A 27,020-nucleotide genomic window follows, 5' to 3' on the forward strand; every position below is an offset into this window, starting at 1 on the left:
ACGCCTCTATCACACATAGATTTTATTTCTTTTATTTCGTGAATTATCCCAACGTAGGGTGTCAGAGTGCTTTGCATCACACATGGTACCCTTCCAGTACAAAATGCTGTGCTTTGATGAGATTTACCACTTTTACCACTTTGCATGAGTGCTGTACACTTCAGCACATATGGGCTGGAGAAAGAAAACTTTTTCCAACATTACGCCTACCTTATTGAGGTGTCTTTTTTTAACATAAATTCCTTTTTACCAATGTCAATAGATAGGGATTAAGGTCGAACTCTATGGATGTTTGCATGGGAATGTCTATTTACCACCCATAGTTTGCTCCCTTGACAAAAGTAGCACTACTCGCTTCTTCGCATTTCCTTAGAGCTACTGTCTAACATAAACTCATAAAAGTGTGCTGGGTTTGCGTCACATTTGTGGTGTTAACCCAGTGCAAAATGTTAACAAACTTGCCTCACAAACTCAGGATTTAAAACTTAACACAGTGGTTGGTTGTCTATACTAAAAGGAATTTACTACCCGCAATAACCTTTCGAAACAACCTTATAATAACAAATGATTGAGATAAAAACAACTATAAGATTCTAGAACAATTCCTTGGGCTGTATTAGAAGTATTGTGACTTATGAACTGCAACCAACAAAATATCTCTATAACAAAGAAATTGAGCTTTTCTTTGTTGCAAGAACATTAACCCTCTATGCTACTTTATGGTAAGTCAAAAATGTGACTAGACAAATCACAGATTTCTCCATCAAGAGCATTAACCACCAGAGTTATCTTGCTGCTGTTATCCTCTGAAAAATGTTTGCCACACATACATTTCTGTAGGCTGCTCTTGTCTCGCCACTGCATCTTTACTCACCGCCCCACCCCCACAAGCAGGCACTGCTTATGCGGATGCATTCACAAAAGCTATACATATCATTTAATTGTATTTGACAATAACAGTAAGTAGAACTTTCGTTTTCTCTCAGAAGTATGAGGAAATCAAACTGAGCAAAGAAAGAAGCTGCTTAATTGGGAGTAGAATGCACCAGTGGAAGTTCCCCCACCAAAGAATAGGAATGGGCGTGAAAACCAACAGCTGATCCTCTATCAGTTACTTCTTTCTTCAGAAATTAAAGTTTTTCCTCAACCTCTATCTCTAAATCGGGCTCTGACGATGGTCTTCAGTTAACAGCGTGCTGTCATCGAATAAAACAGTTTTTCATTTTCTTAACGAGTTTGTTACTCATTATGACTTTGATCTACATTTGAGAAGTAATGAGACAGACACCAAATACTGGCAACGGTCCTATCCATAACATCTCACATCTCTTTTCCTTATTTAAAGGTCACAATGACATTTTTCCTGACAGCCTTTGTTCTGTTGTTCGGAAACCACCAGGAAACATGGCATCAAAAGACCCACTATATTTATGGCTGAAATTCCGATCCAGTGTCTTCTTATTTCTGTCTGGCAGCACGACACACACCTTACCACTCCTACATGGAAAAAAAGACAGTCTGCTCATCATACTAGAAGAAGACTTAGTGTGTGTCATAGACATTAGGTATTCGTTTTATGAGGGCAGGCTCCCTTGTAGGCCAGTTTTAGCAAAATGCCACCAAGGCACGGTGTACTAGCCATCACTATTTCTTTTCTCAAAAGTCTTCCACCATTAACTAGCTCTAGATTTGATGGATCTGCTTTGACTGAGCAGACAAGGCGGCGCCTCAGCCATCCCCGCAGGTTGAGGGTTTGCCCGCCAAGTTCTAGATGAGACCCTTTATACATGGAACAATGATCTGCAGATGATGCATTTGTCCCCACTCTTCCCAACATAACTGAGGCCACTACAGACAAGATCTTCCATATCTACAGACAATTAACAGCCAGATCATAATTGGCCAAATTGAGTGATTCTTTCATAAGTACAAAGATTCTGCTTCAATAATTACTTGCACGTTAAAATGCACACACATAACATTTGGAGAAAATAACAATTGGTTGATTACTCCTGAACAGTATATCCTTCTTAATCATAAAAATGTGAACCTTTAGTATTTCTTATCGCCTCAATGAGATGTTGAGCTTCTTCCTGTATTAGCTCTTCAATGCTTTTCTTCCTCATTCCAAATTTACGTAGGGTCAATATAGTAAACCGGCGTAGTTCTTTCCATCGTGATCCACTGGAGGTGAAAACATCTGGAGAAAGATAGGAAGGGATAAGACCAGTTTTTGATTGACAGGTTACCAGAGTCCAAGGTCCCTATGGATCATGGCTGCTACCTTTACGAAGACAGAGGGCCATTTTGATAGCTTAATAAACCCAGTTATTTCTTTCACATGAACAAAAACATATGGCTAATAAGTTAATATCACCATTTTAATAAACACTAAAAGTTGTGCTTTCTGTCTTTGTTAGGTCCCATGCAGTTGTACAAATAGACACAAAAAAGTACTTTTCTAAAACACTTTCCATAAATATTAGCTCCAACGCTGTCTCTAGACATGCAGTTATGAAACAAAAATGTGAATAGACTTCTCAAAAAATCCATACACCAATTTAATAGAGAGTGTTTTGCCATCATCAGTAGTGTTTTCTCTATATGTGCATATGAAGGAGCTGTATATGTGGAAGTGGGAGACACTACCAGAAAACAATGTCACAGCTCGTCATGCAGTACACTGGTCGTGTACTCACGACGAGCTGAGCTCGTCATGAACAATGGTATTCAAAGGTTCTCAGCACAGGAGGGGAATTGCTGCAGCACTGATGGTGTTAAAGCAAATTATCATAGTCTCAATGACAACTGGAATACCTACATTGGCTGTAACATTCTAAGATATCGCTAAGGCAGACATTGCCATGTAATGCTCAAGTTGGCAAAACCATATCATGTCAACCAGATCATGCCATATGACTGGAGGGTTCACAACAGTGCATATTCACTCTCCTTAGAGATATTTAATACAGTTTTGTACTCACAAAACTAACTTTCAAGACAGAATACTTATTACTTTAAAGATGCACCTGTCTGGTACCTATCATGAACGGATAACTGAAAGAAAACTTGATGCCAATTAGGGATTTACAATTTGGGACAGAGTAACCTCAAAACTACTCTTTAGAATGATAGGTACGTTTTGTTTAAAAAAAATGTATTGTAAAAAATATCTATGTAGCATATCAAAAGTGAGATATTCGTATTCACCCTGTTACTATTTCGAAGGCAATGTATATGTAACACATGCACCAATCTAATTCATTATTTTTCTAGCAATTGAGCCGTGGAACCACTCTGTGCTGTACCGTCAGATAATTAATTGTCATAGTACCCGATCAAGCTGACTGATGCAGCTTTTTCTGAATCTACACGCGGAGCGATGTCCCCCTGTTATAATCGTCTACGGAGAGAAACTCCCAGTGCATTGTCACTGTTAATCCACAAAGGGATTCTACAATTCTACGGCTGTGGCGTAAAATTAATTGAGCCTCTCTGGCCTACCTACATACCCCCATTGGATTGACAGCCTGTCCTCACACTGAGTACCTGGACGGGTCCTCATGTGAGTAAACCCTTTTCCTCTATTCTTCACATGTGGCACACCATTTTTACAAGGCTGCGCAATCATAAATTCAGATGTCCCTTCATCAATAGTCCTGATGAAACCCCACATTGTTTTGAGGGTCAAAACGCCGTCGACAAACAGAAGAACCAAACCATTTTCCCAGCACATATCATTGTATATAGCGGCTGTTCACATGGAATTATTTTGATAATGGTCGACTTGTACAAACTGGAAACCTTGTATATAATATTTGCATTGGCATATAGATTTAGGTTCCCTTTGTCACTTGGGACACTATGCTCAAATGTTTTTTTGATGTATAATGTTTACTCTGAACTTTATAGTTTAAAAAATCCATAAAATATACTACACTGGAATCGGTGTGTTAGTACTTCCTTTGCGCTCTGCCATTATCTAACCCTCTATTTTACGATTGTGCTTATGTATCATAACCTCATAGTATATCATTCCACAGGAACCAGTGTTTTTTGTACATATATATATATATGTAAATCGACCCACTTCCTCCGTTTACACCGGGACCTTCAAACTGCGGTGCAATCCAGGGGCGGAGGTCGCCCTGTATATATTATTGTCCACCAAGCACAGCAGCCGCTGTGCAAATGCACTCCAAACCAGTTAGTTCAAGGAAACCATGAAACAGTGCGTGTGCTCAAAAGATTTAATTCTCCATTCGCAGTTCCAGCATACAATACACGGCAAGTATGGAACAAAACCCAACGCGTTTCGGCGATGACTCTCGCCTTGCTCACGGCTGCTGTGCTTGGTGGACAATAATATATATATATGTATATATATATATATATATATATATATATATATATGGGTTAATTTCTGCTTCCCAGGCTGTAACCACAGAAAAGTACGGACCACCACACGGCTTTCAGAGTGTTCACAGCAAAGGTTTATTATCCATTGGCAGTTAAGGTAGGCATGACGCGTTTCGGGCAGGAACTGCCCTTGATCACATATATATATATACATATATATATATATATATATATATATATATATATATATATATGTCAATGTAAATGTATTTGAGCTTATATAGCGCGCAGCTACCCACAGTGGGTTTCCCGGCGCTTGCTTAGGGAACCCGTCCTGGTATTCCCCTGTGAGATAGCCCCGGCAGGGTATCCACAAGGAGAAAGCCAGGCATCCCGCCGCGAGGGGCCATTGTGGAGATTAGGCAAGCTATTGCCCAGAGTCGCAGAGTGTGAACCCGTGAGTCGAGAAGGCACCGGAGCGAGAATTATCGAGTCCGTGGAATTTTTAGCCCAAGACCTGCCAAGGTGGGGAATTGAACCCTGGTCCAGGGCCGATCTCAGCTTCCGGGTCTGCCGCCTCTAACCCCTGAGCCACACTTCTCCACTATATATATAGTGGAGAAGTGTGGCTCAGGGGTTAGAGGCGGCAGACCCGGAAGCTGAGATCGGCCCTGGCTCAATTATAATGTATGAGGGGGGCTCTTGGCCCCCCCGCAGCACCGGGGCAATTTTGAAATGGGTGGTGGGGCTCTCAGGCGCCCCGGGGACCGCCACCCTCGAGGCTTCACAAAAAATTCGGAGGGGGCATGTGGCTCCCCTCCAGGAGCCCTCGATGGCCTTGGGGACCGCCACCCCCCAGGGCCGGCAGTGTCCTGGGGTGCCCATCCCTGGGTCACTGCTGACCCAGGGATGGGGAAGCTGTTTGCCATTGCAAACAGCTTTGCTTCAATGAAGCGAGAGTAGGGAAACCTAATCTTGCTCCAATGAAGCAAAGCAGATTGCTTTTCCATATAGGGAGCAGAATGTTAGCTGCTCCCCATATGGAAAAGCAATGCCGGCTCCCGCAGGAGGCGGGGAGCCTGCGGGACCATGGGGGGATTGGGACCCCCCTCGGTCCCCAATGGTGAGGGCCAGCCCCAGGGGATGGGGTCCCAAGGGCTACCAGTGGCCCGGGAGGGGGGCCATGTGGCCCCCCTCCCCATTAAAAAGATTTTTTTTTTAAAAAGGCCGCCCCGGGGGATGGGGTCCCCTGGGCCTTGAAGTGGCCTGAGGAGGGGGCTATGCACCCCCTGCATAAAAAATAATTAAATGAGTTGGCCATGCCCTAGGGGTTGGTGTCCCCGGGGTCTAGAATTGGCTACGGGAGGGGGGCCAGGCTTCCCACTTGCCATAAAAAATTTGCAAAAATGTGTATTTGGGGTTCAGGCCCTGGGGGATGGGGTCCCCAGGGCCCAAAAAAAGTAAAAATAAAAGAAGGGGGGCCACACAGTCTCCCTTTTAATTATTATTATTATTTTTTTTAAGACGCGATCATCCCTAGTCCCCGCCCCCTCCTTGCACCACTCTGCAAACGTGCCCCCTAACGCATTTGCAGAGGGGGAATGAACTTTAGCCCACCAGGTACCTCCAGTAAGTGCTACAGAGCTGCGTTGCAGAGGTGTAAAAAGGGGTGTGGCCTCAGAACACCTTTCTGCAACGCAGCTCCCTGGCGCATAATGGAGGTACCTGTTGGACTAGTTGGCTGCCAGGGGACCTCAGTATTCAAGGGGACCTAATCCCCCAACTTGAAACATGCCACGGGGCGTGTTTGCACAGTGGTGAAGGTAGGAGGCGGGGCCTAAGGTGATATGTGTGCAAACACGCCCTGTGGTGTGTTTTAAGTTGAGAAATTAATTCCTCTTCAATCCAGAGCTCCCCTAGGAGTTAACTAGCCCACCAGGTACCTCCAGTAAGCACCATGGAGCTGTGTTGCAGAGTGTTGTAAAAAGGGGCGTGGCCTCTGAATATCTCTTCGCAATGCAGTTCCCTGGGGCATACTGGAGGTACTTGGTGGGCTAGTTGGCCCCCAGGGGACCGCAGCATTGAAAAGGAATTAATTCCCCAACTTAAAACGTGCCACAGGGCGTGTTTGCACACATGTCACCACAGGCCCCGCCCCCTTCCTTCACCATTGTACAAATATTCCTCTAAAAATCAGACGAACTACAAATTCCTATTTACTCACCTGTTGTCAGGAGAGAACCGAGTGCTGCATCTTTTAGCCCAGCACTGACCCTGAAAAGTCATTTTAAGCATAGAAGTGAGTGTAGTGGTGTGTGTATAGCTATATATGCAAGTAAATGGATGTTTGATAGTTTATTTGCATGTGTGAGTATGTGTGTGAGTAACTATATGGATGAGTATTATGTGTAACAGGATGTATAGGTGTATGAGTACATATGATGAGTGAGTACATGTATGTGTGACTATATAGAACTGTTGATGAATGAGTGGATGTGTATGTAGTTGTTGGAATTACTGAACAGGTTTTTGTAACTGGTATTGGTATCTCCATTGTTTTGAAATTTTTAGTTTCTATTTTTCAATGTGTGTATCAAAGGTTATATTATGCTGAGAGGAGGTCTCCCACTCTTTCACAAGGATAATGTCATCAGTGATGTCATTTGAGATGTCATCAGTGATGTCATGAGTGATGTAATATGTGACATCATCCGGAGTGCATTGAGGGCGCGTGAGTTATAGTTAGCTGAACTAACTATAAAGCAGGAATTTCAATGGTTTTGTATGAGAGAAATGTCCAGCTAACTATAACATGGGTGAAACCCATGGTTTTTCAGTGAATTTCTAAGGTTTTTTAAATGCTAATTCCTAACTATAACTTGCCTGAAACCTATGGTTTTTTTCAGTGAATTTCTAAGGTTTTTTAAATGCTAATTCCTAACTATAATGTGCCTGAAACCTATGTTTTTCTCAGTGAATATATATATATATATATATATACATATATATGTATATATATTTTTTTAATGCAAAAATGAAGCGCCGCACTCAGGAATTGTAGATAACTTGTTTATTCAGCAAACTCCCACAATAAGTCTGTCACACCGACGTGTTTCGGGCACACGCCCTTTCTCACGGTGGGTGGCACTACTTCTGCCTCTGTTTTTAAAGGGTATGCGATTCAAAAACCGTCCCATGGAATTCTGGGATCAGTAGTTCCTATACATGTTTCTCACAAAGTGACACCTTATGTGACATGAATCAACATAATTGTTTAACATGATTAGAACACATTATTGTGATACAACTGCACTATCATCGCCATTTCATTTAAGTTTTAATTATAGGTATAGTACCAATTTATATCAGTTATGATATATAGAACATTGGTGCAGTGGTATGTGAGCCGATTTGCTGTGTCATTTACTTTGTAATTAAATATCTTTTAGGTATAGTACCTATAAGTTTTTAAACCATATTTGTTACACATTAATATCATCGACCTTGTGTCAATCCATTAGCTCAACAATAGTTTATGCATATGCAGGTGGTTATTTACAATTGTACAAAGAGTTCCTCATCAAGGTTCATCCCTTTCGGGGTCTTGGTTTTCATGCGAATAATGTACTTAGATTCTAGCTGGTGTAATTTGAGTTTTCGATCACCCAGTCTTTCATTTGGTTCCATATTGTCTATTCCAAAGAAACACATTTTCTTCCAATCACCACCTTGGCATTCGAGCATGTGTTTCGCTGTAGCGTATGTCATATCTCTATTCTTGACAGCTCTTATGTGCTCGAGCATTCTTTTCTTTAGGGCACAGATTGTACTTCCTATGTACATTTGATCACAATCACATTGAATTATGTATACTACATATTGAGTAGTACAGGTGATTTTGCACAGGAAAACTAAACAGGCACTTCCCTTACAAAGAAGTACAAAGTTTGCATGTCTGCAGCCTTTCTTATGTTTCACCATCTTCACCTTCTGCTCAATCAACACATCATCCACACATACACACACCTACTTGCTCCGTTTCTTGGCTAGGGTTATCAATCATTCTTCTTTAATTCAAATTCAAACTACAGGCCCTATGGACCTAAAGCACTATGACATTTGCACACTTGCTCCCTTTCTTGGCTGCACTTATCAATTATTCTTCAATTTCATATTTTGATTCAAACTCAAGGCACTTTATCGAGCCTTTTTGTTGTAACTACTGTTGCAGTGATTCTGCTCCTACACACAACTGTGCATATAGACTTACGACCTCAGTGAATTATGGTGTTCCAAACCCCACCTTAGTAAGCAAACCCCCTAACAGACTAACAATCAGTGACTCATTGGTTCTTCCTCCTATAGCAAAAACACCAATTATTAGTCAACCCACAACATGCGACTTAGGTTACCTTAGGAAAGGTAGAAAACAAGAGCACTCTTTTGTTACATTCTTACACAAGTCCAAAACAAGCACTTAATAAACACACCTGCAACTTTGAAATGTTTATTTCTAACACCGTAATCTCATGCCCAGTACCTTACATAATACAAGCAAACATATTATCAGAAACAAAGTTGTCAGCATTGTTACTATTCCATAAAATACAAAGAGCGAAAGCATCCTATAATGCAAAAGGGAAACAGATTTAAAATATACCTGAATTTCACCCTCCCTACTTAGCAGGTTAGTTTATAACTACAGAAGATCACATACGACTACAAAGGCAGACCCATACCTCTGTTACTCAGCAGTAGTGGATCACATTGAGTTCCACACAAACAGTCAATACGAATGTTCTCAAACTGTGTGTAATCATGCCTGCACACTTCATTACTAAACACGCAAGTATAAGAGATGCCACAGCTGCATATCTCTTATGGCTCAAACATGCGAACATCATTCCGAATAACACACACAGTATCCAACATAACCTTGATGTTTCATGCTCTCACTAAACACACTAAAGTAGTGAAACAGTCTACAAATGTAGTATATGAAATTATTAAACCCAAAGAAAGGAAGCCATTTGCAATACGTTTTAGCAACGAAGATCGTACTTTAAACATGATGAGTTTTGTTTCTCATTAATATACATTTTTATTGGACAAATGAAGCAAGTCAAATTATAAAACATGGACTTTTATTTGTAGATGCCCCTGACGAAGAGAAATATACTTCCCGAAATGCATTGGGTGACTGAATTAAATTCATGGCATGCAAAACCCATTCCACACTCCTGTGTTTTTGTGAATTCAGATGACAAGCGCGATTTGGATAAAATGGATTGAACATAAGAGATAACATGGATGACAAGTATGGTGAAATTAAGAAGAAAATAGTTGTGAACAATTTAATTTGTTTCATCGGATTCAAATTGGCTGTGCAGCCTGACCGAACTGAAATGGGTTCCTTTCTTTGGGTTTAGTCACGTTACAGCGCAACGAGATGAAGCGCGAAGCAGGTGTTGCATGCTGGCAAAAATCAAAATGTTTAAAACACGTTAAATTCAGGATTACAATAGGTGTGCATCTCATTCTATATATTATTCTATATATTTTTCAGAGTATATCAAATTATTCTCATATGAATCAAAATACTCAGCCTTCTCTAAACAATATTGCAAGTGCGTGTTGTGTACAAACCAGAGCAGGAAAACAAAAATGGAGTTTAAGCTTCTAATAAACCCATGCTAACTTAACATAGTTCCCTTGACCAAAGCACATAATGTAAACGTGAGCAAATTACGAAAGCAGACTCCAAGCCTACAAAGCAGAGTCAGAAATCAAACAGTCTTCTTCCACCAGTGTATAAGCACAGTATGTAGCAACAGCCTCCAACAAGAAGTCATTGTTCTCATCTGAAAATATTTCAGCCATCTAATTTAATAGTGGGAATGAACATACATGTTCCTCAATGACCGGAGCCTCTATCACCATCGGAGGAAAACTCGGGTCATCTTCAATGTAACTGCGTGCCAAGAAGTCATGCGCCGCTGCAAAAACATTCCAACGTCCCATTATTCCATGTGTCGCTGCTAAAGCCATAATCCTGCCGCCAGAACAGAGCAAGTCATGAACCACTAAGGGGCTCATCAGCTGGTCATAATCTGCGTTGGGAGACACTGTACTGCAGAGTCACAAATCCAGTGCCCAGTTGAAATTGCAGCTCGGGCAATGGAAGGCAGGTTGAACGCACGTGGAAAAGGAGAATCGAAACGATAATCCATAAGCTGTACTCAATGTTGCAAAAGGCAGCGCTCCATAGTAACTAATCATTCGGTTGCGGACCAGCAACAACAACAGAGAAATATTGTCGTCTGCTGCAAGATGTGCATCAATATTTAAGTAAACAAATTAATACAAGCACACCGGCAAGTAGTGTGAGCATTAAGCACAATTCACCAAAGATGCTGGAAAAAATCTAATGAAAAAACACCGATAAGACACCAAATATAGTTTTTACAGAAGTCACAAGGCCAATGCTTATAACTTTAAAAAAGTAAGCTAACCCCCTTCTCGAGGACCCATTAAAGATAGTCTAAATTAACTCCCTAAGATTCTGGGGCACGTCTGTATTTAATAAAGCATTCACTTCTGTGCGGGTGTTTGCTTCATGAAGGACAAATATTTCTCTAGCAGATGTAAGAGTGACCTCTTTTTGAGACAATAGTGCTCTTATACGGCTCATTTGGTTGACTCTTCTTTCAAGGTCGGAATCGACGGCCAGATGGAAACATCCAGCTTCCCATACAGAGGAGTAAACACAACTTTTTTATAGCAAACCACATGCTCAGTTACCGTAATCATGTAAGCGATGCCTTCTAACATCGCACAATAAGCCACACAGCTGAATCGGATCTCCAATAAGTGACCACTTCTAACTATTCTCATAGCGTACCCTGTGCTCTGATTTGACAGAGAGAGAGTAATCGCACCATAGTTTCTACTGCTAATCATTCACAGCATACGCTACGAATACGATAAAACTGCAATAATTTTAACACCGGTCCTTGATAACATGCCCCAAATTTCGTAGCGCGCCCTGCATCGCAAAATGCGATGCAGGGCACAGAACGAAGGGACATATTATCAACAACATAAGGAGATACATTATTGCCGGTTTTATCTGCAGGAAACTGCTGATAAAGCGGCAATAATGGGCTTGATAATAGGCCCTTGTAAACTCCCATAGCAGCCCAGTTTATGGTGTTAACCTGGGCTGCTATGGGAATTCACAAGGGCATATTATCAAGGCCATTATCGCCGCTTTATTGGCAGTTTCCTGCCGATAAAACCAGCGATAATGTATCGTTTTATGTTGTTGATAATATGGCCCGAAATTTGTTTTATTAATTTAATTGTTTACTTACCTACAATCATCCAGATTGCGTTGTTTATCACCCCCCACCCTGCCCCGCCCCCGCCCCGCCTGTCCAACCGCAACTCCCTCCACGGGCCGCGTCTGGGCTTGATAATACGCCCTTGTTAATTCCCATGTCAATACCAGACCATGGGCTTCTATGGGAATTAACAAGGGCGTATTATCAAGACCATTTTCGCCGTTTTATCGGCAGTTTCCTGCCCATAAAACGTCGATAATTTTAACACATGTCCTTGATAATATGCCCGTCAGTGCTATAATATAAGTAAAGGGCAATACATTATCGCAGACTTTATAGGCAGGAAATTGCCGCTAAAGCGGCGATAATGGGCTTGATAATAAGCCCTTGTAAATTCCCATAGCAGCCCAGGTTCTAGTGTTAACCTGGGCTTCTATGGAAATTCACAAGGACATATTATCAAGACCATTATCACCGCTTTACCAGCAGTTTCCTGCCGATAAAAGCAGCAATAATGTATCGCCCTTTATTGATAATATGGCCCATAATCCCTTAATGTACTGAGACGCACAAACTGATATTAAACAACAAAAATAACAGCATGCATTATAGCAAAACACATTTACTACTATAAAACGTTTAACAACGGACGAATATAGGGGCATATTATCAAGACAGGCAATAACATTATCGCCGCTTTATCGGCAGTTTTCCACCCATAAAGCGGCAATAATATTATCGCCTGTATTGATATACCCCATAATTCCTTAATGTACAAAGATGCACCGCACACACTCACATACAACTTATCAACTCACCTTTCAAATTGATTTGTAGATTAAGAAGAATACCACTCACACAGTGGATATTCTTGTACAGAATCTCTCTAGTCCAGTGTTTGCAGCACAACTGTCAAATGGAACATTTTACCCTCTCATTTTACACATACATACATATAAATAACCAATTAAAATCCTGCACACATTAATTCAAAACAAAATACACATTTATATTGATTTAACATTCCAAACCTTTCCAACTGACATAACTTTCCACCCTACCCCCAACAGATCATGCAAAAGTCAACTGTCAACAGAGGTAAAAGTTCAGCACTGTATAAAACACTGCTCCTCAACAAATTTAGACTATGGATAAGCACTTACTTATAAGTACCAATAAAGCAAAAACTTCTCATTACAAGCAACAAAGATATATACACATAAACTTGATAAATATATGTAAAAGATTTATTTTTAATTCATTTTACTAGCTTACGTACGCTTATGGAACAACTTTCAAAATTCACACTGTACGCGCACAATAAATATACCGTAAAATAAATAAATAGCATACATCACTAATTTTTTACAATCACCGGACACCTCATCCACCAAGCCTCAAATATAACATTCAAGACCGTAGCTAGAGCCCCAAATCCACCACGGTACCAGCCGCCTCCCTGCATCATTCGGGAGCCGGAATTGCTTTTGGTCAGAGAAACTAACTTACATACTGCTCTCCAGGCCCAGTTCTAGCGGGTGGGCCGGGTGGCATAAACATAAACCTGGGCCCTGGCAGTGACGTCAGCAAGGCCAGCAGAAAATGGCCACTGCTATTTAAAACAGTCTCTGAACGTTATTTTTCTTCTTTCTTTAGGAGATGTGTGACTGGACCTGGGCTCGCACCCCCAATCACGTATCTCCTATTGGAACAGTGGGCTTTGTCTCCGCCCACTCGTACAGATACAATTGGAGCATGGCGAAAGGGACAAATCCTTTCGTTGGTACTGGATTTGTGTACCGTCCTGCTGCGTGGATACTTCATTCTTTTCAGCTGGTGAAGAGGACTTTGTTTTTGCCGATTAATTTTCCTGACCTTCCTGAACCCTTGAGCTGTTTATCAGATCGGGCTGTGCAGAGTTTGTAATTAGCAGGTAAGAGACTGTGTGGCTATTGTTGTGTTTTTAAACCTGTGAGCAAGACACAATCTTTGTGTGCCGGGTATACTTCATTTAAATTGTATGTTTAAATCTCTATCATTATCATTCATGACTTGTTCTGCCAAGGATGCACGGCAACTAAATGTCCAGATAACTCTGGGGATTAATAAACTCCTGGCGAGCAATCTTTTGTCTGTTTGTAGTTTTTAAATGCAGAGAAACTGCAGTTAATGTGGATAGCTCAGTGGGTTACTGCCTTTGACGCAGAGATCTTTAGCTTATTTGCAGCTCAGAAGTTACAATCCTAACATAGGACAGTGGCCTATGGACTGTCATCAAAGACCTGCATTCAAACCAGAATGGTATAATTAGGTTTTTGTTTGTTTGTTTTTGTATTGCTAGTTCCTTCAATTTTCCCAGTCTTTCATTATTCTAATGTTGCAAAAAAGAGTTTGGCCAGATATACATTCTAATCAGTAAAGCTAACAACTGGGGTATGCTTTAAATCCTGTGTGTGTGTGTGCTTCTCCAGACCCAACCCTCTTAAAACATATTCCCCAGCAGCATGGATGACATGTGATTCCTACACCTGCTAATCCTCATGTGACATTCCCTATAGGCTGATTTGCATATTTTTGTGAATCATTGTCCCTGCATAGTGTGTGTGATGTACAGTACTGTGACGACCTACACTATGAGTAGCGATATACAACAAATAAAATGCATATGATAGAGGGGCTACGGAGAGATGATGGGCACTGTTGGAGGGTGGCAATTAAGGAATCTGAGGGGGACATCATGGGGGTGTGGCTTTGGAGAGATGAGTGGCACTGGCGGAGGGTGGCAATGAGGTAATCCGAGGAGGAGGTCCTGGGGGGTGGAGATACAGAGAGATGAGGGGCACTGGTGGAGGTTGTTTGTGAGGGAATCTGAGGAGGAGGTCATGGGGAGGGGCTTTGGAGTGATGAGAGGCACTGGTTGAGGGTGGTAGGGAGGGACACTGAGGAGGAGGGTGGGACTCTGATGAGAAGGTAATGGAGGAGGGGCTATGGAGCGACGAGAGGGGAGGGGCTTTGGAGGAATGAGGGGCACTGTTGGAGGGTTGTACTGAGGAAGTCTGAGGAGGAGGTCATGAGGTGAAGGTCATGGGGGGCTTTGGAGTGATGAGGGGCACTGGTGGTAGTGGGGGAGTCTGGGAGGAGGGTGACAATGAGGGAATCCGCAGAGGAGGTCATGAGGGGGAGGCGCTTTGGAGTGATGAGGGGCACTGGTAGAGGGTAACAGTGAGGAAATCAGAGGAGGAGGTCAATGGGGGAAGGGGCTACGGAGGGATGAGGGGCACTAGTGGATGGTGGTAGGGATGAAGTCAGAGAAGGAGGTCAATGGGGAAGGGGCTATGGAGCAATGAGGGGCACTGGTGGAGGGTATTTGTGAGGACGTCTGAGGAGGAGGTCATGGGGAGGGGCTTTGGAGAGATAAATTGCACTGTTGGAGGGTGGTAGTAAAGGTGTCTACCGAGAAATAGGTCAGTGGTTGGACGCCAATAAATACTTTTGCACCAGCGCTAAATTAGACCCTGTAATGGCCTTTCTGTTTTTGCCTATTTAATTAGCAGTTGGGTCATTAGGGCCACAGTGTAACATATTTCTAAAGTGTGTGCTAATTATATTTACTGTTATATTCACGGTTTTGAGTTTGAAGGTGATTTTACTAATGTTTATTTAGTGGGAATAAGGAAAATGAAGCCGGGTGGTGGCTGATATGGGGCTGGGGACCAAGGTTAGCTGTGAGATAAGGGGCACAGTAGAGGGATGGTAGAAAATTGATAATCAGGCATTGAAGGGAGTGTGCTGAAGAGTGTGGGTCAGGTGGATGTATTAATGAAGAGAGATTCTCCCTGAAGGCTGGCAAGGAGGGAGGCTGAGTAGTGTTACTTGCCTGATACTCCCACCTCAGAAACCTCCTCTTCCCATCAAAGGGGCCGTACATGGAGAACAAACACTTTTTGAGAGTGTTAACGATTAGAAAGATTTGCAAAATATTGCATTTTACTGGGCCTTGTAAGACTAAGGAGAGCTAAAGAAGAGCCCTGAAATAGGCCTTTCTAGATATATGGGCCCAACTCTAGGGGTGGGTGGTACAACAAATTAACTGGAAGAGCCGAGGCAGTTGAGCAATCTGTTTGGCTTGGTTCAAAGACCCTGGCAACAAGCCCAGAACTGAAAGTTTGCACTGTAAATTGTACAGCATACCGCCTGTGAAATCTCTTCAATAATAAAAAAGTCCTTTCTTAAATGTTGAAGAGATTTTCCAGAGGGGTAACATCACTTCTCTGGAGGAAATAGGTTCTCTGCATAGAGAGTACCAGCACTTCTAAGGATGAAATAGGTTCTCCGGAAAGAGATTACTGCATGTTCTCAGGAGCAAATAGTTACTCTGAATAGAGAGTACTACACTTCTCTGGGGCAAATAAGTAGAGCTCCTGCACTTCTGGATTCTTTAGCTCTTACAATGCATCTTAGTCCTGAATTGCAGCCATGCTATTTCGGCATTAATAATCACTAAAGTCCTTTACGTTACATTTAAATGGTGACTTGTAGTACTCCTGCTTTGCCGTCTTGACAACTGTCTCCAGACTGATTATTGCCCTACTGTTTTTGAATTTGTAAATACTCACATGTTAAACCTCACTCACAGTTCGCTCAATGCACATCAATTCTTGCCTCCAGTGTCATTTCTGTATTAATCAAATCTGAACTAAAAGTCCAGCTGTTATGTGTGACCAACTTGTGGCTTAGATTCTTAGTGCAGAAGAAGCATTATTATAGTATACTAAATTAAACAGAAAAAGGTGTTTTCTATGGTGCACAGCTAGAACACATGTATTTGAAGGTGCACTCTTATGTGATGATGAATAAAGCAGGCTCTTGAAAATAAAGATTTGGCTCGGATCACACAATTGGGTCAAGCATGGAAGCCAGGATTGATCCCAGGTTTTGTAGTTTTACATTGTGCAATTCACTCAATAGATAGGTGTCTCACTCTCCTGTTTTGCATTACAGATTAATGCTTTACCTTTCATACTTGGCATATGACATTACAGCCTGGGCAGCAGGCAGAAGCCAAATGAAAGCTAGGCTTTTTTTGGAGCACAAGAATCAAAGAGGACCTTGAGCTAAACCAGGCAACTGGCTCAAACCTTAAGTGACTCTTGCAGCAGAACTCACTCTCCTGTTTTGCATTACAGATTAACCCCTTCGAGGCTAATGACGAGCTGGGCTTGTCATGGTGCTTACCTGCCGTGCGCGGATGACAAGGCCAGCTCGTCATAAAACAATGTAAAACAATAATCCCCAGCGCAGGACGGGAAAACGCCTAGCAGCCATGGGGTTAATGCTTTACCTTTCATACTTGGCATATGACATTACAGCCTGGGCAGCAGGCAGAAGCCAAATGAAAGCTGGGCTTTTTTGGAGCACAAGAATCAAAGAGGACCTTGAGCTAAACCAGGCAACTGGCTCAAACCTTAAGTGACTCTTGCAGCAGAACTAACTATTTCAAAACCATTGTTACAAAAGAAAGTCCCAGATGGTGCAGATGTTGCAACCATTTGTGAACTGGTACATGATTATGCTGAAGCTTTCTCAGCACTTCATGAAATGTATGTATCTGCGCTGGTTATACGGCTTTCAACCGCAGCTTGTGAGAGCTCCTTTTCAAACCTATCCCGCGTCCTCACACCTTTCCGACGAACAATGGATCGTGATTGGAAATAGAATTGGACTATTTTAGCACATGAGAAAGAGCTCACGGCAAACCTATATATGGATGAGTTTGTAAGGGAGTTTTCAAAGAACAATAGAAGATTACCTCTGACTGGAACTGGCAGTTATGAAATGGTCGGTGTGAATACTGATGGCAGTTTTCAAAAATACTCCTTTCTCTTTTTTCAAAAGTGTTATTGTTTTTCAAGAATTTTTATCTATGAAAGTACTTTGCAAAAAAATGACAAGAGAATAAAATGTATAAAGTTTCATTTGTGCAGGTAAATAAGTGTTGGGCAAATTGCAACGAGTACATTGCCAGCCTTTCTAGTGCAATGGTGTCAAGGCTTTTGTGTAGTAATAGGGACTTCCTTAATCTTGAATGAATGAATCTTAGCCTTCAAGTATTTGTGTTGAGGCCAGGGAGCTGGAATTCGAGGGTTTGCAGTTAGGTCCACACATTGGTCTTACTTTAAAATAACTCTCCACATGCTCTGGGTACACACAGAAGCAATTTGTTGTCTCATGCTGCCTGTTTGACAGTACATATGTTGTAATCTAGGGCTTGTAGGCTACCTCCAGGAGCGACAAATTGGGCCTGCAGTGGCCCCCCCGAATGCGCCCTTGACACACCCAAATAAAAATTCCTGCAGCCGGGCCTGCTGCTCTCTCAGACGAAAAACAATCTGCTTTCCTACTTCAAAGAGAACTCTCACCCAACCATAGCAAACAGCAGACTCCCACGAATAGGCACCCTATAACACTACAAGAGCCGACCCTCGTAGACGGTGCTCCCCAGGGCCATCAAAGGCTCAAAAAAGGCCATTAAAGATTTTGAACTTGGATATCATTGTAAATCCCCCTAAGCAGTCCTACGGGATCAGGAAGTCCTATAGCAAATAGCAAACTTTTCCGATCAAACTACACACTCAATCTACACACATATACAAATAAGTAAAAAATCACATTCATTCCCACATTAAATTCAAAACGAAACACATTTATATTGCTTGAACTTTTGCACCCTTTCCAACTGATAAAACTTTCAACCCTTCGTCCATTCCACAATCTGCCAGTTACCATAGAAACACTTCAGGGAACACCTAACTCACCACACAGGTGAAAAGTTGATCATACAATGTTGCAAATTAAAACAGCAAGTATGCTTCACTTGAGAATATACCAGCTTATTTTATGTAACGTTCTTTGCTAACACTTATTCTTAACCAATAAAAATCAGCCTTTTAAAACACAGAAACATTCATCGTAGCTTAGTGCAGAATGTTCTCGAACAACTACTCAATCCATTTCTTTTTTCAAAACTGCATGTTGTCCACCATTTTAGAAAAAATCTCACTTTTCAAACTGCCACTTCATTTACAGAGACCTTCATAGTGCATCCAGACCTCTCTTCAAAATGCTTACAGTGTGGATTCCCGAGGACCCCATCCCCGGGGCTCACATCTAAAGTTGCCGACCATGGGAACAGCCGCAAGGCCTCCACGATCCCTTCTGGCTCCCCACTTCCTGCGGGAGCCGGCATTGCTATTCCTCACAGAGAGCAGCTTACATGCTTCCATTCTAATTTCAAACATGATTTCAACAGTTTGTTATACATTTTATTAAATAATATAGTACTGCACGCTAAAGCTGAAAAGTCAGCACAATTATGATAGAATACAAAATAGAAAAAATATATATATACTTCTACACTCAACAAACTCGTAACCAGGGTACACAGTTTAATTTAAAAAACACCCTACCACAACTAGTTTCTCAAAGGCATTGTACAATAAAATGCGTCACAAAATAGGTCACATACATGGTGACTCTATAACATCACATAGAAAAAAGAAGGCCACTCTTACGCTACCAGGAAAACACAACAAAAGTACAAGGCCCAAACTTCCATTGTAGTGATTTCTTAGTTGCAGGTCTAATTGTCAGATCGACACACGCACTCCCTCATGGCTGGTATACACCCACACCGCACCCATTCAGCGCATCCGTCACTACAAACGTGACCCTATCTATGAAAAAGACAGAGCGCACGTGTTGTATGCCATTTTAGACTTGTTCCCAAAGCACTGAACAAGGGGCACACTTCTACATGCGTGGCCTCTTTGGTCAGTGAGTTAGTAGCGCCCGAAGCACTGAGCGGGTGAAGAACCTGCGATGATGATGATGATGGGTGCATGAGTATGTCGAGAGCCATAGAGGTATCAAGACTCTGCAACACGTATGAGACTTGTTTGTTGAAGTTCACGACTTCATCATGAAGAAACTCGTTTCCACAAAAGGTGAGCAGTTACACTTGAGTACACATCAGAAGGAGTCAAAGGGTTGTACAAAATGCAACTTAATATTTTAGACGAACGCACTCCTATATAATGTATTAGTTTACATTTTTTTTCCCAATAGCAGTAACGTTTTCATAATCACTGAAATGTCCGCAATATATTCACGCAACTCAGTTTACGATAACTAATCAAAATGTCTGTTTGTTTCCTTCAGCAAACATCTTTCAGAAGCAACCACGGCCTATTGAGCAACAGCAATGGAATTGTTTGCAATGTATTGAATACACTTTGACGTATAGAAGCAGAGTTCAAGTCGAGTGGTGAACTCCGGTGGCCGCACTGTTTATACAAGGTAAGCTCAGCAATCTACATATACAATGCCATCATAGCAATGCATTAGAAATAAGTCGGCATAACGGGGGTCAGTACGCAGTAGACACCTCCTTATAGACACCACTTGAACGCGGCACTATAACAAGTGAAATGTACCAGGTACACTGCACTCGGAAAACTGCAGTGTTACCTTTATTTGTGAAAGGAGAGAGGGCCATATTATCAAGCCTGGGCGACAAAATTATCGCCACTTTATCAGCAGGAAAGTGCCGCTAAAGTGGCGATAATGGGTTTGAAAATATGCTCTATGAATTCCAATCAAAGCTCATGTTAGAAGAACAATTTTGTCGCCCGGCTTGATATTATGGCCCAGAGTGCATAGTGTACAGCAGCTTCTCTGTAAAATGGAAAGGGGCGACCACTCGGTCCCCCCGAACGTATGGTCGGGGGCCCGGATCCTCCCGGGAAACCCTTTTGTGCGGGGGCGCGTCACGGCTGGTATGCCCGAAGTGGTGTAGCCGGGGCGCGCCTTTTTCCCGCCCAAGAGGGGTTGTCCTAGACACCTACACCGTCCTAGACACCTACTCCTACACCATTGGCCCCTCAAACGGGTAGGCGGCACCCACTAAGTATGGGGTCGCCTAAGGGAAGGTGGTCATAGGCCCCTTCCAGGGGAGGAGGTGGCTCGATGCCCCTCCTATGAATTTCCCGGGGCCAGGATATCCACGACGGCGAATATGAGAAGCAGTGTGGGGTCGGAGGGGGGTCCACGCTACCTTCTAGACACCTCACACGAGTCCTCGGACGACCATTAAGATGGCGTCGAGTTAAATAGAGGGCCCCCGCGAAGACAAGGGAAATTGGAGTTGGCACAGAGGTACAGTCCTCTGTGCGCCCGCCCCTCACACCGTGAGGGGGGAGTTCTGGTAGTTGGGATCTGACGCCGGTTGCGACCTTGCCGTTGGCCCGTAATGCTAGGATGTACAATTTTAATTTAGAAAAGTATGCATTGGCAGGATGTTAGACTCGGCTAGGAAAACCTTTGTACTAGAGATTTGTTAAGGTTAGCCAATCAACGTGTCGTCATCATAATGTAATAAATGAAAATTGTACATGATATGAAACTGTTATTTTAATGTTTTAATTTTGTTTCATATTTTAATAAATACGTCCGGGAGGGTAACTCCCTCCTGCCTTCCAAAAGTTCAGAACTGCGTCCGTCTTCCCATCATTGGGGATTGTGTTGGGAGGGGGTGACAGGCATCCCGGCCATATCTATAATTACCTCAGAGTAGTGACAACAGATAGGTTACAACAATCTGACAAACAGATCCACAACCTTATTATGCCACTTTCGAGTCACTTTTAACATGGGTAAAGTGACGCAAGGAGCTTGTAAATCTACGTCTGACTTTTCAAGAAAAATCTCAACTCCAGACTCTGCGACACAGTTTTAATGCTGTTTTTTCTCTCGCTCTTTCTCTCTCTCAATCTCTGTGACATAATTTCTCTTTCTCTCTTAAACTTATAGACACTGCTGTCTGCTTGGACGCGTAGAAGAACAGCCCAACTGAAGTTGTGAAATCAACTAACCGGAGAGTGTGGCCGCAGTGTTTAAACAACAGTAAGCACAGAGGCCGGGATCTACAAAGCCTTTATAGCAATGCATTAGAAATAAATCGGCATAACGGGCGTCAGTAACACAGAAGGCACTTCCATATAGACACCACTTGAACGCGGCACTATAACAAGTGAAATGTACCAGGTACACTGCACTCGTAAAACTGTAGTGTTACCTTTATTTGTGAAAGGCGAGAGGGCCATTTTATCAAGGCTGGGAGACAAAATTATTTTCACTTTATTAGCAGGAAAGTGCTGCTAAAGTGGCGATAATGGGTTTGATAATATGCTTTGTGGAATTCCAATCAAAGCTCTTGTTAGATGTGAAGAACATCTAACATGAGCTTCGATTGGAATTCCATAGCGCATATTGTCAAACCCACTTAGACTTAAACTTATAGACACTGCTGTCTGCTTGGACGTGTAGAAGAATTGTTCCAAACAAGTTGTGAACTCAACTGCCCGAAATGTTTGGCCACAAGGTTTATACAACGGTAAGCACAGAGGACTAGATCTACAAAGCCTTCATAGCAATACATTAGAAATAAGTCGCATAACGGGCGTCATTAACGCAGCAGTATAACAGAACTGAAATGTACGGGGCACACTGCACATGTAAAACTGGAGAGCAACCAAAACTTGCAATGCTTCAGCTCATTTACTCACATCTACATAATTCAAATCTCTAATTTTCTTTTTGTTTTGCAGATTACCAATCAGACATCTTTTGGAGTCCATTTAACAATTTGTTTATAATATTGTTTGTTGTTAAAGTTATTTTTCTAGTTGCTTCTAATATAGTTATAATTCAGTTTCGTTTACATTTATTGATTTAATAAAAGTTAATAAAATGTTTTTTGTGGGGGAGGGGTATGACGGTCCACAATAAAAATAATGTTGAAATACTATAGTAAGATATTCAAGACTAGGATTGAAAACTACTAAGTTCTAAGTAACCGAGATAATAAAAAATAACGGTGAAAACTACTAAAATGGCGGTGGACGGAGTACGTAATCAACCTTTGGCACCTCGACACTACCTTTCAAATAAATATAGAAAAAATATGATAATTAATATATAACAAAAGTACAGCAGCGGATGACACACACGACCCGGAAAAGGAAAGCGACAAATTTACTACCTGAAATAAAGAAAGGTTTGCTTGTTGAACTTGAAGAAAAAGAAAAAAACCTGGGCTTCGAAACGAGGCTGCGCATGCGTAGAGAGTACAACTGCTACACAAAAAAAAGGAAAGTTTTACATACCATAATAGAAATTAAGGGGCATATTATCAACAAAAGGCGATACATTATTGCCGCTTTTATCAGCAGGAAACTGCAGATAAAGCGGCAGTAATGGGCTTGATAATAGGCCCTTGTAAATTCCCATAGCAGCCCAGGTTCTGATGTTAACCTGGGCTGCTATGGTTATTTACAAGGGCATATTATCAAGCCCATTATCGCCGCTTTATCTGCAGCTTCCTGCCTACAAAAGCGGTGATAATGTATCACCTTTTGTTGATAATATGGCCCATTGCTCTTTTCTTTGACCAGTAACCTTAGGTGCATATTATCAAGGACCGGTGTTAAAATTATCGCTGTTTTATTGGTAGGAAACTGCTGATAAAACGGCGATAATGAGCTTGATAATACGGCCTTGTTATTTCCCATAGAAGCCCATGTTAACACCAGAACACAGCCTTCCATGGGAATTAACAAGGACGTATTATCAAGCCCACCCTCCTAACAATAATAAAAAACTCCAGACAATGCAGGTACCCAGAGCTGAAAGGTCATTTTACATATTACTGCCCTAGAAATGTGGGGTTCCCCGTGACGTGTACGGGGAGAGAGGGAGAAAGAGAGCTCAAAACATATTTTTTTTTTAAAAAGACCAAGGGGTGCCGCTCCCCGAGACTGCAGGGAGTAAGAGCGTAACCCCCCCCGCATACTTCAAAATAAAACCAGAGGAGTGCCGTTCCCCAGTGCTCGGGGCACCTTACAAGCCCCCATTATACAAAAAAATTGCCCCCTTAATTTTCCACCCAGTACCTAATGAATAAAATGAACTGCTAGTTTTTTTTCACCTTTTCCAACGCGTACAAGTGCTGCACGAGTACCCCGCCATTTTAAAAAAAAAACAATTTGAGCCTAAACATCCATGTACGACCCCCTGAGCAAGCCTAGAGGTTCAGAATGTTTCTAGCCTGCCCCCTTCCCTTATTTCTCAACTTTGTTTTACTGTTTTCTTGTGACTCAGTTCTACCGATGCACAAGATGGCTGCCAACACTTCCTGGTTTCGAGTGTTGACAGACAGTTCACAGCCCATCATCATGCAGCTCGCGCTCATATTTAAACGGATTGCCGAACGCGTGCTGCACTCCGTCTCTAGATATCGCTATGATTTTACTTGTAATTTTCTCAGAAACTACTGAACGGAGTTACACCATTTAACAAAAAGCACAATCTGCGAACCGAACTCTACCTCTCTCCCAAATTTAAGGGGTCATTAGGATCGGGGACGGACTTGAGTCCGTCCGCGACACCAGAGCATGAGGGAACGTCCGCATGGGCTGCGGCGTTCCCTCTGTACAGATTAGGATGTGACCGCCAGGGTGGCGGTCACATCCTCTATTTTTAACATTGCTGCGGGTGGAGCTTCAAGCTGCACCCGCAGCAATGTTAAAAATGCATGCACAGCATTTGCGTGCACAAAGCGGCAGGCACCGCGCGGTGCCTGCTGCATTGTGCACACAAATGCAGGGGGGTACCATAGGTACCCCCCATGTGCACCCCCACCCCCCACTACACCTAGGGGGCCCGCAATGGGCCCCTGCAGTGCAGTTACACATGCTTTTCCACGGCGGAAAAGCCGCCGCGGAAAAGCATGTTCCCAAGCACATCCTAATCTGGCTGACGGTGTCTAAGAGACACCTTCACCATTTTAGTGCTTTTCCGCCGCGGTTGTAAGCCAGCCGCGGCTGAAAAGCTGCGGACCTAAACCATGACCCACCAGCCATCCTAATGTGGCGGTGGGTCCTGGTGGGTCCGCAGAGGATTTTCCGCATTCTCCGGGCCGGCGGTGGCTTCCGCCGGCCCGGAGGATGCGGAAAATCCTCCATCCTAATGACCCCCTATGTGTAATTCCGTTCAGCCGTTCTGGCTGTAGCCTTGGCTAAAGGTCCCTATGGAAAATTGCATGGGGAAAACACGTTTTGGGACCCCCCTTTTATCTCAGCCCCGCTTGACGAATCACCCCCAAACTTTCAGGGAAGGAGTGGAACCGAGCAGGCCGTTTTCTTGGAGAAATTTGCAAGTTATTCCAAATAGAATGTTGTGGATTTCCTATGGAAACTAGGTCCTAACTATAACTACCTACTGGCGACCGCCGGTAGGTAATATATATATGTATATATATATATATATATATATATATATATATATATATATATATATATATATATATATATATATATATATATCCTACTGGCGGTCGCCAGTAGGTTGTTATAGTTAGGATTTTTTTCAATGCAAAATCTCAAAATTCTATTGTGAATAACTTTGGCACCGGTTGATGAATCTGCCTAATAATTTCCTCAAATTTGCCTCGCGAAGCTCCGGTCCTTCCTTGAAAGTTTGGAGGGGATTCATCAAGCCGGGGCCGAGATAAAAGGGGGTCTCAAAACATGTTTTCCCTATGTTAATTTCCATAGGGCGGTCAAACTCACTTTTAGCCCGAACGGCTGAATGGATTTCCACCAAACTTGGCAAAATTGTAGGGACTGGTAGCCCGATGTGCCTTTGCTGTGTCTCAAGTTATGTGCTCCAGTGGATTTTGAGTAATTTAGGTTAAAAAAAATATATATATATCCATGGCCGCGCCCCGGTAGCACACCGGGGAGCGTACCGGGGACACCACGCGAGGTGCGCACGGAAAGCTGATTGGCTCTCTGGTGTCTGTAAACATTCGAAACAGTCCGGAGCGGCCGCCATCTTGTGTCTCGGTAAAATCGAGACACAAGAGGTGGAAAAAACAAAGGGGGAAATGACGATAAGGGGGCAGAGTAGACCCCCCCCTGACCTCCTAGGTTTGATGTGGGGGTCATAAAAGGGCCCCGCGGGGCAAAATATATATTTTTTTTTTCGCGGGGGAAGCGCCCGGTATGTGCACCGGGGAGCGTACCGGGGAGCGTACCATGGGGAAAAAGTATGACAGTTTTAAAAAAAGTAGCTGTTTTAAAAAAAATCTTTTTGTTGTTTTTTTTATTTTTATTTAAGTACCTACATGTAGGTACCAATACAGAGACCTAAATTTAATGTACACCATCTCCTCTGTAGATATCTTGCATGTTGTTATAGAAGTTATTGTGGTATATGGAATCCATAACATAGTCTGTCAGGAAAGCAGAAACAGATCCTTTAAGCACTCCCTGAGAAGGGCTAGGGGATCATGGGTAGTCTATCCTGCTCCCTTATGATGAAAAAGAGATGTAAAATACACATTGGAGATAATATAGTGGGAGAAAGGTAGTAACTATGAGTAAACTTACTATGTAACACAAAAAAGTTGCACAGTATACTATAAGTCTCATTTTATAATATAATCATTTTGGTACTACTTCATGAATTACATATAAAAATGAATATTGTCTCAAAGAATTTTTAATTATTAAATATAAATGTATTCTTCTGATTCTTTTTCAAAATTTAATAAAACTTCTAACATAATATTGTCCAGAATTTCCTCATAATTATTAGTACATGATTCTATTTGTTCCAAACATTCTATTAACTGTTGATCCAAAGATTCATCTATGAAATCAAGTTCATCTTTTTGTTCTTCTGGATTTTCCACCATTATTTCGAAAGAAATAACAGTTGATTGTTTTTCTCCTTCCATTTTCTTTCTGAAAATTGCATAAAAATTAACTATATTAGTAGAGTTAGGGTACTGTTGGGTTTAAGTTCAGACAGGTACTTCTGAGTTTTTAACAGTGTAGTAATTTTTGGGCAGTGTATGGTTTCAGGCAGGAAGTAGAACTACTAAAAAGTGCATGTGATGAAGCCTAAGTAAATTAATAATTATACCAGAGAAGCCTAACTCAATCCATAATTATAACAGAGAAGTCTATCTCAATCTCTAACTCTTACAGAGGGACAGTATATAACTATCAGAAAACGTTTTCCCAAATTAACTTAAAGTGCACAACATAGTTCCCCTTCCAAATTAACAACTTACCTTTTTCAAAGTAGTTGAAGTTTTCTGTCAAAATTCTTTCAAAATGTACCTCAGGTAGTATTAGTCAAAATGGCTGTGTTTCCCTCTCATTTTTCATATATATTCATGTACTTAACCAATCA

At 42.1% G+C, this 27,020-nt stretch overlaps 1 protein-coding gene across 1 annotated transcript in view; it reads right to left on the reverse strand.

Annotated features, from left to right (window-relative positions):
• LOC147712645 (cytochrome P450 2A13-like) overlaps window positions 1–27,020 on the reverse strand; it is a 581,712-nt gene that overhangs the window by 285,048 nt on the left and 269,644 nt on the right. The window contains exon 3 of the mRNA XM_086923338.1: window positions 2,051–2,200. Coding sequence (XP_086779464.1) covers window positions 2,051–2,200 — 150 coding nt within the window. The remainder of the gene's footprint in view (window positions 1–2,050; window positions 2,201–27,020) is intronic.

Source organism: Lissotriton vulgaris, chromosome 5, assembly GCF_964263255.1.
Source record: "Lissotriton vulgaris chromosome 5, aLisVul1.2, whole genome shotgun sequence".
NCBI classification, from domain to species: Eukaryota; Metazoa; Chordata; class Amphibia; order Caudata; family Salamandridae; genus Lissotriton; species Lissotriton vulgaris.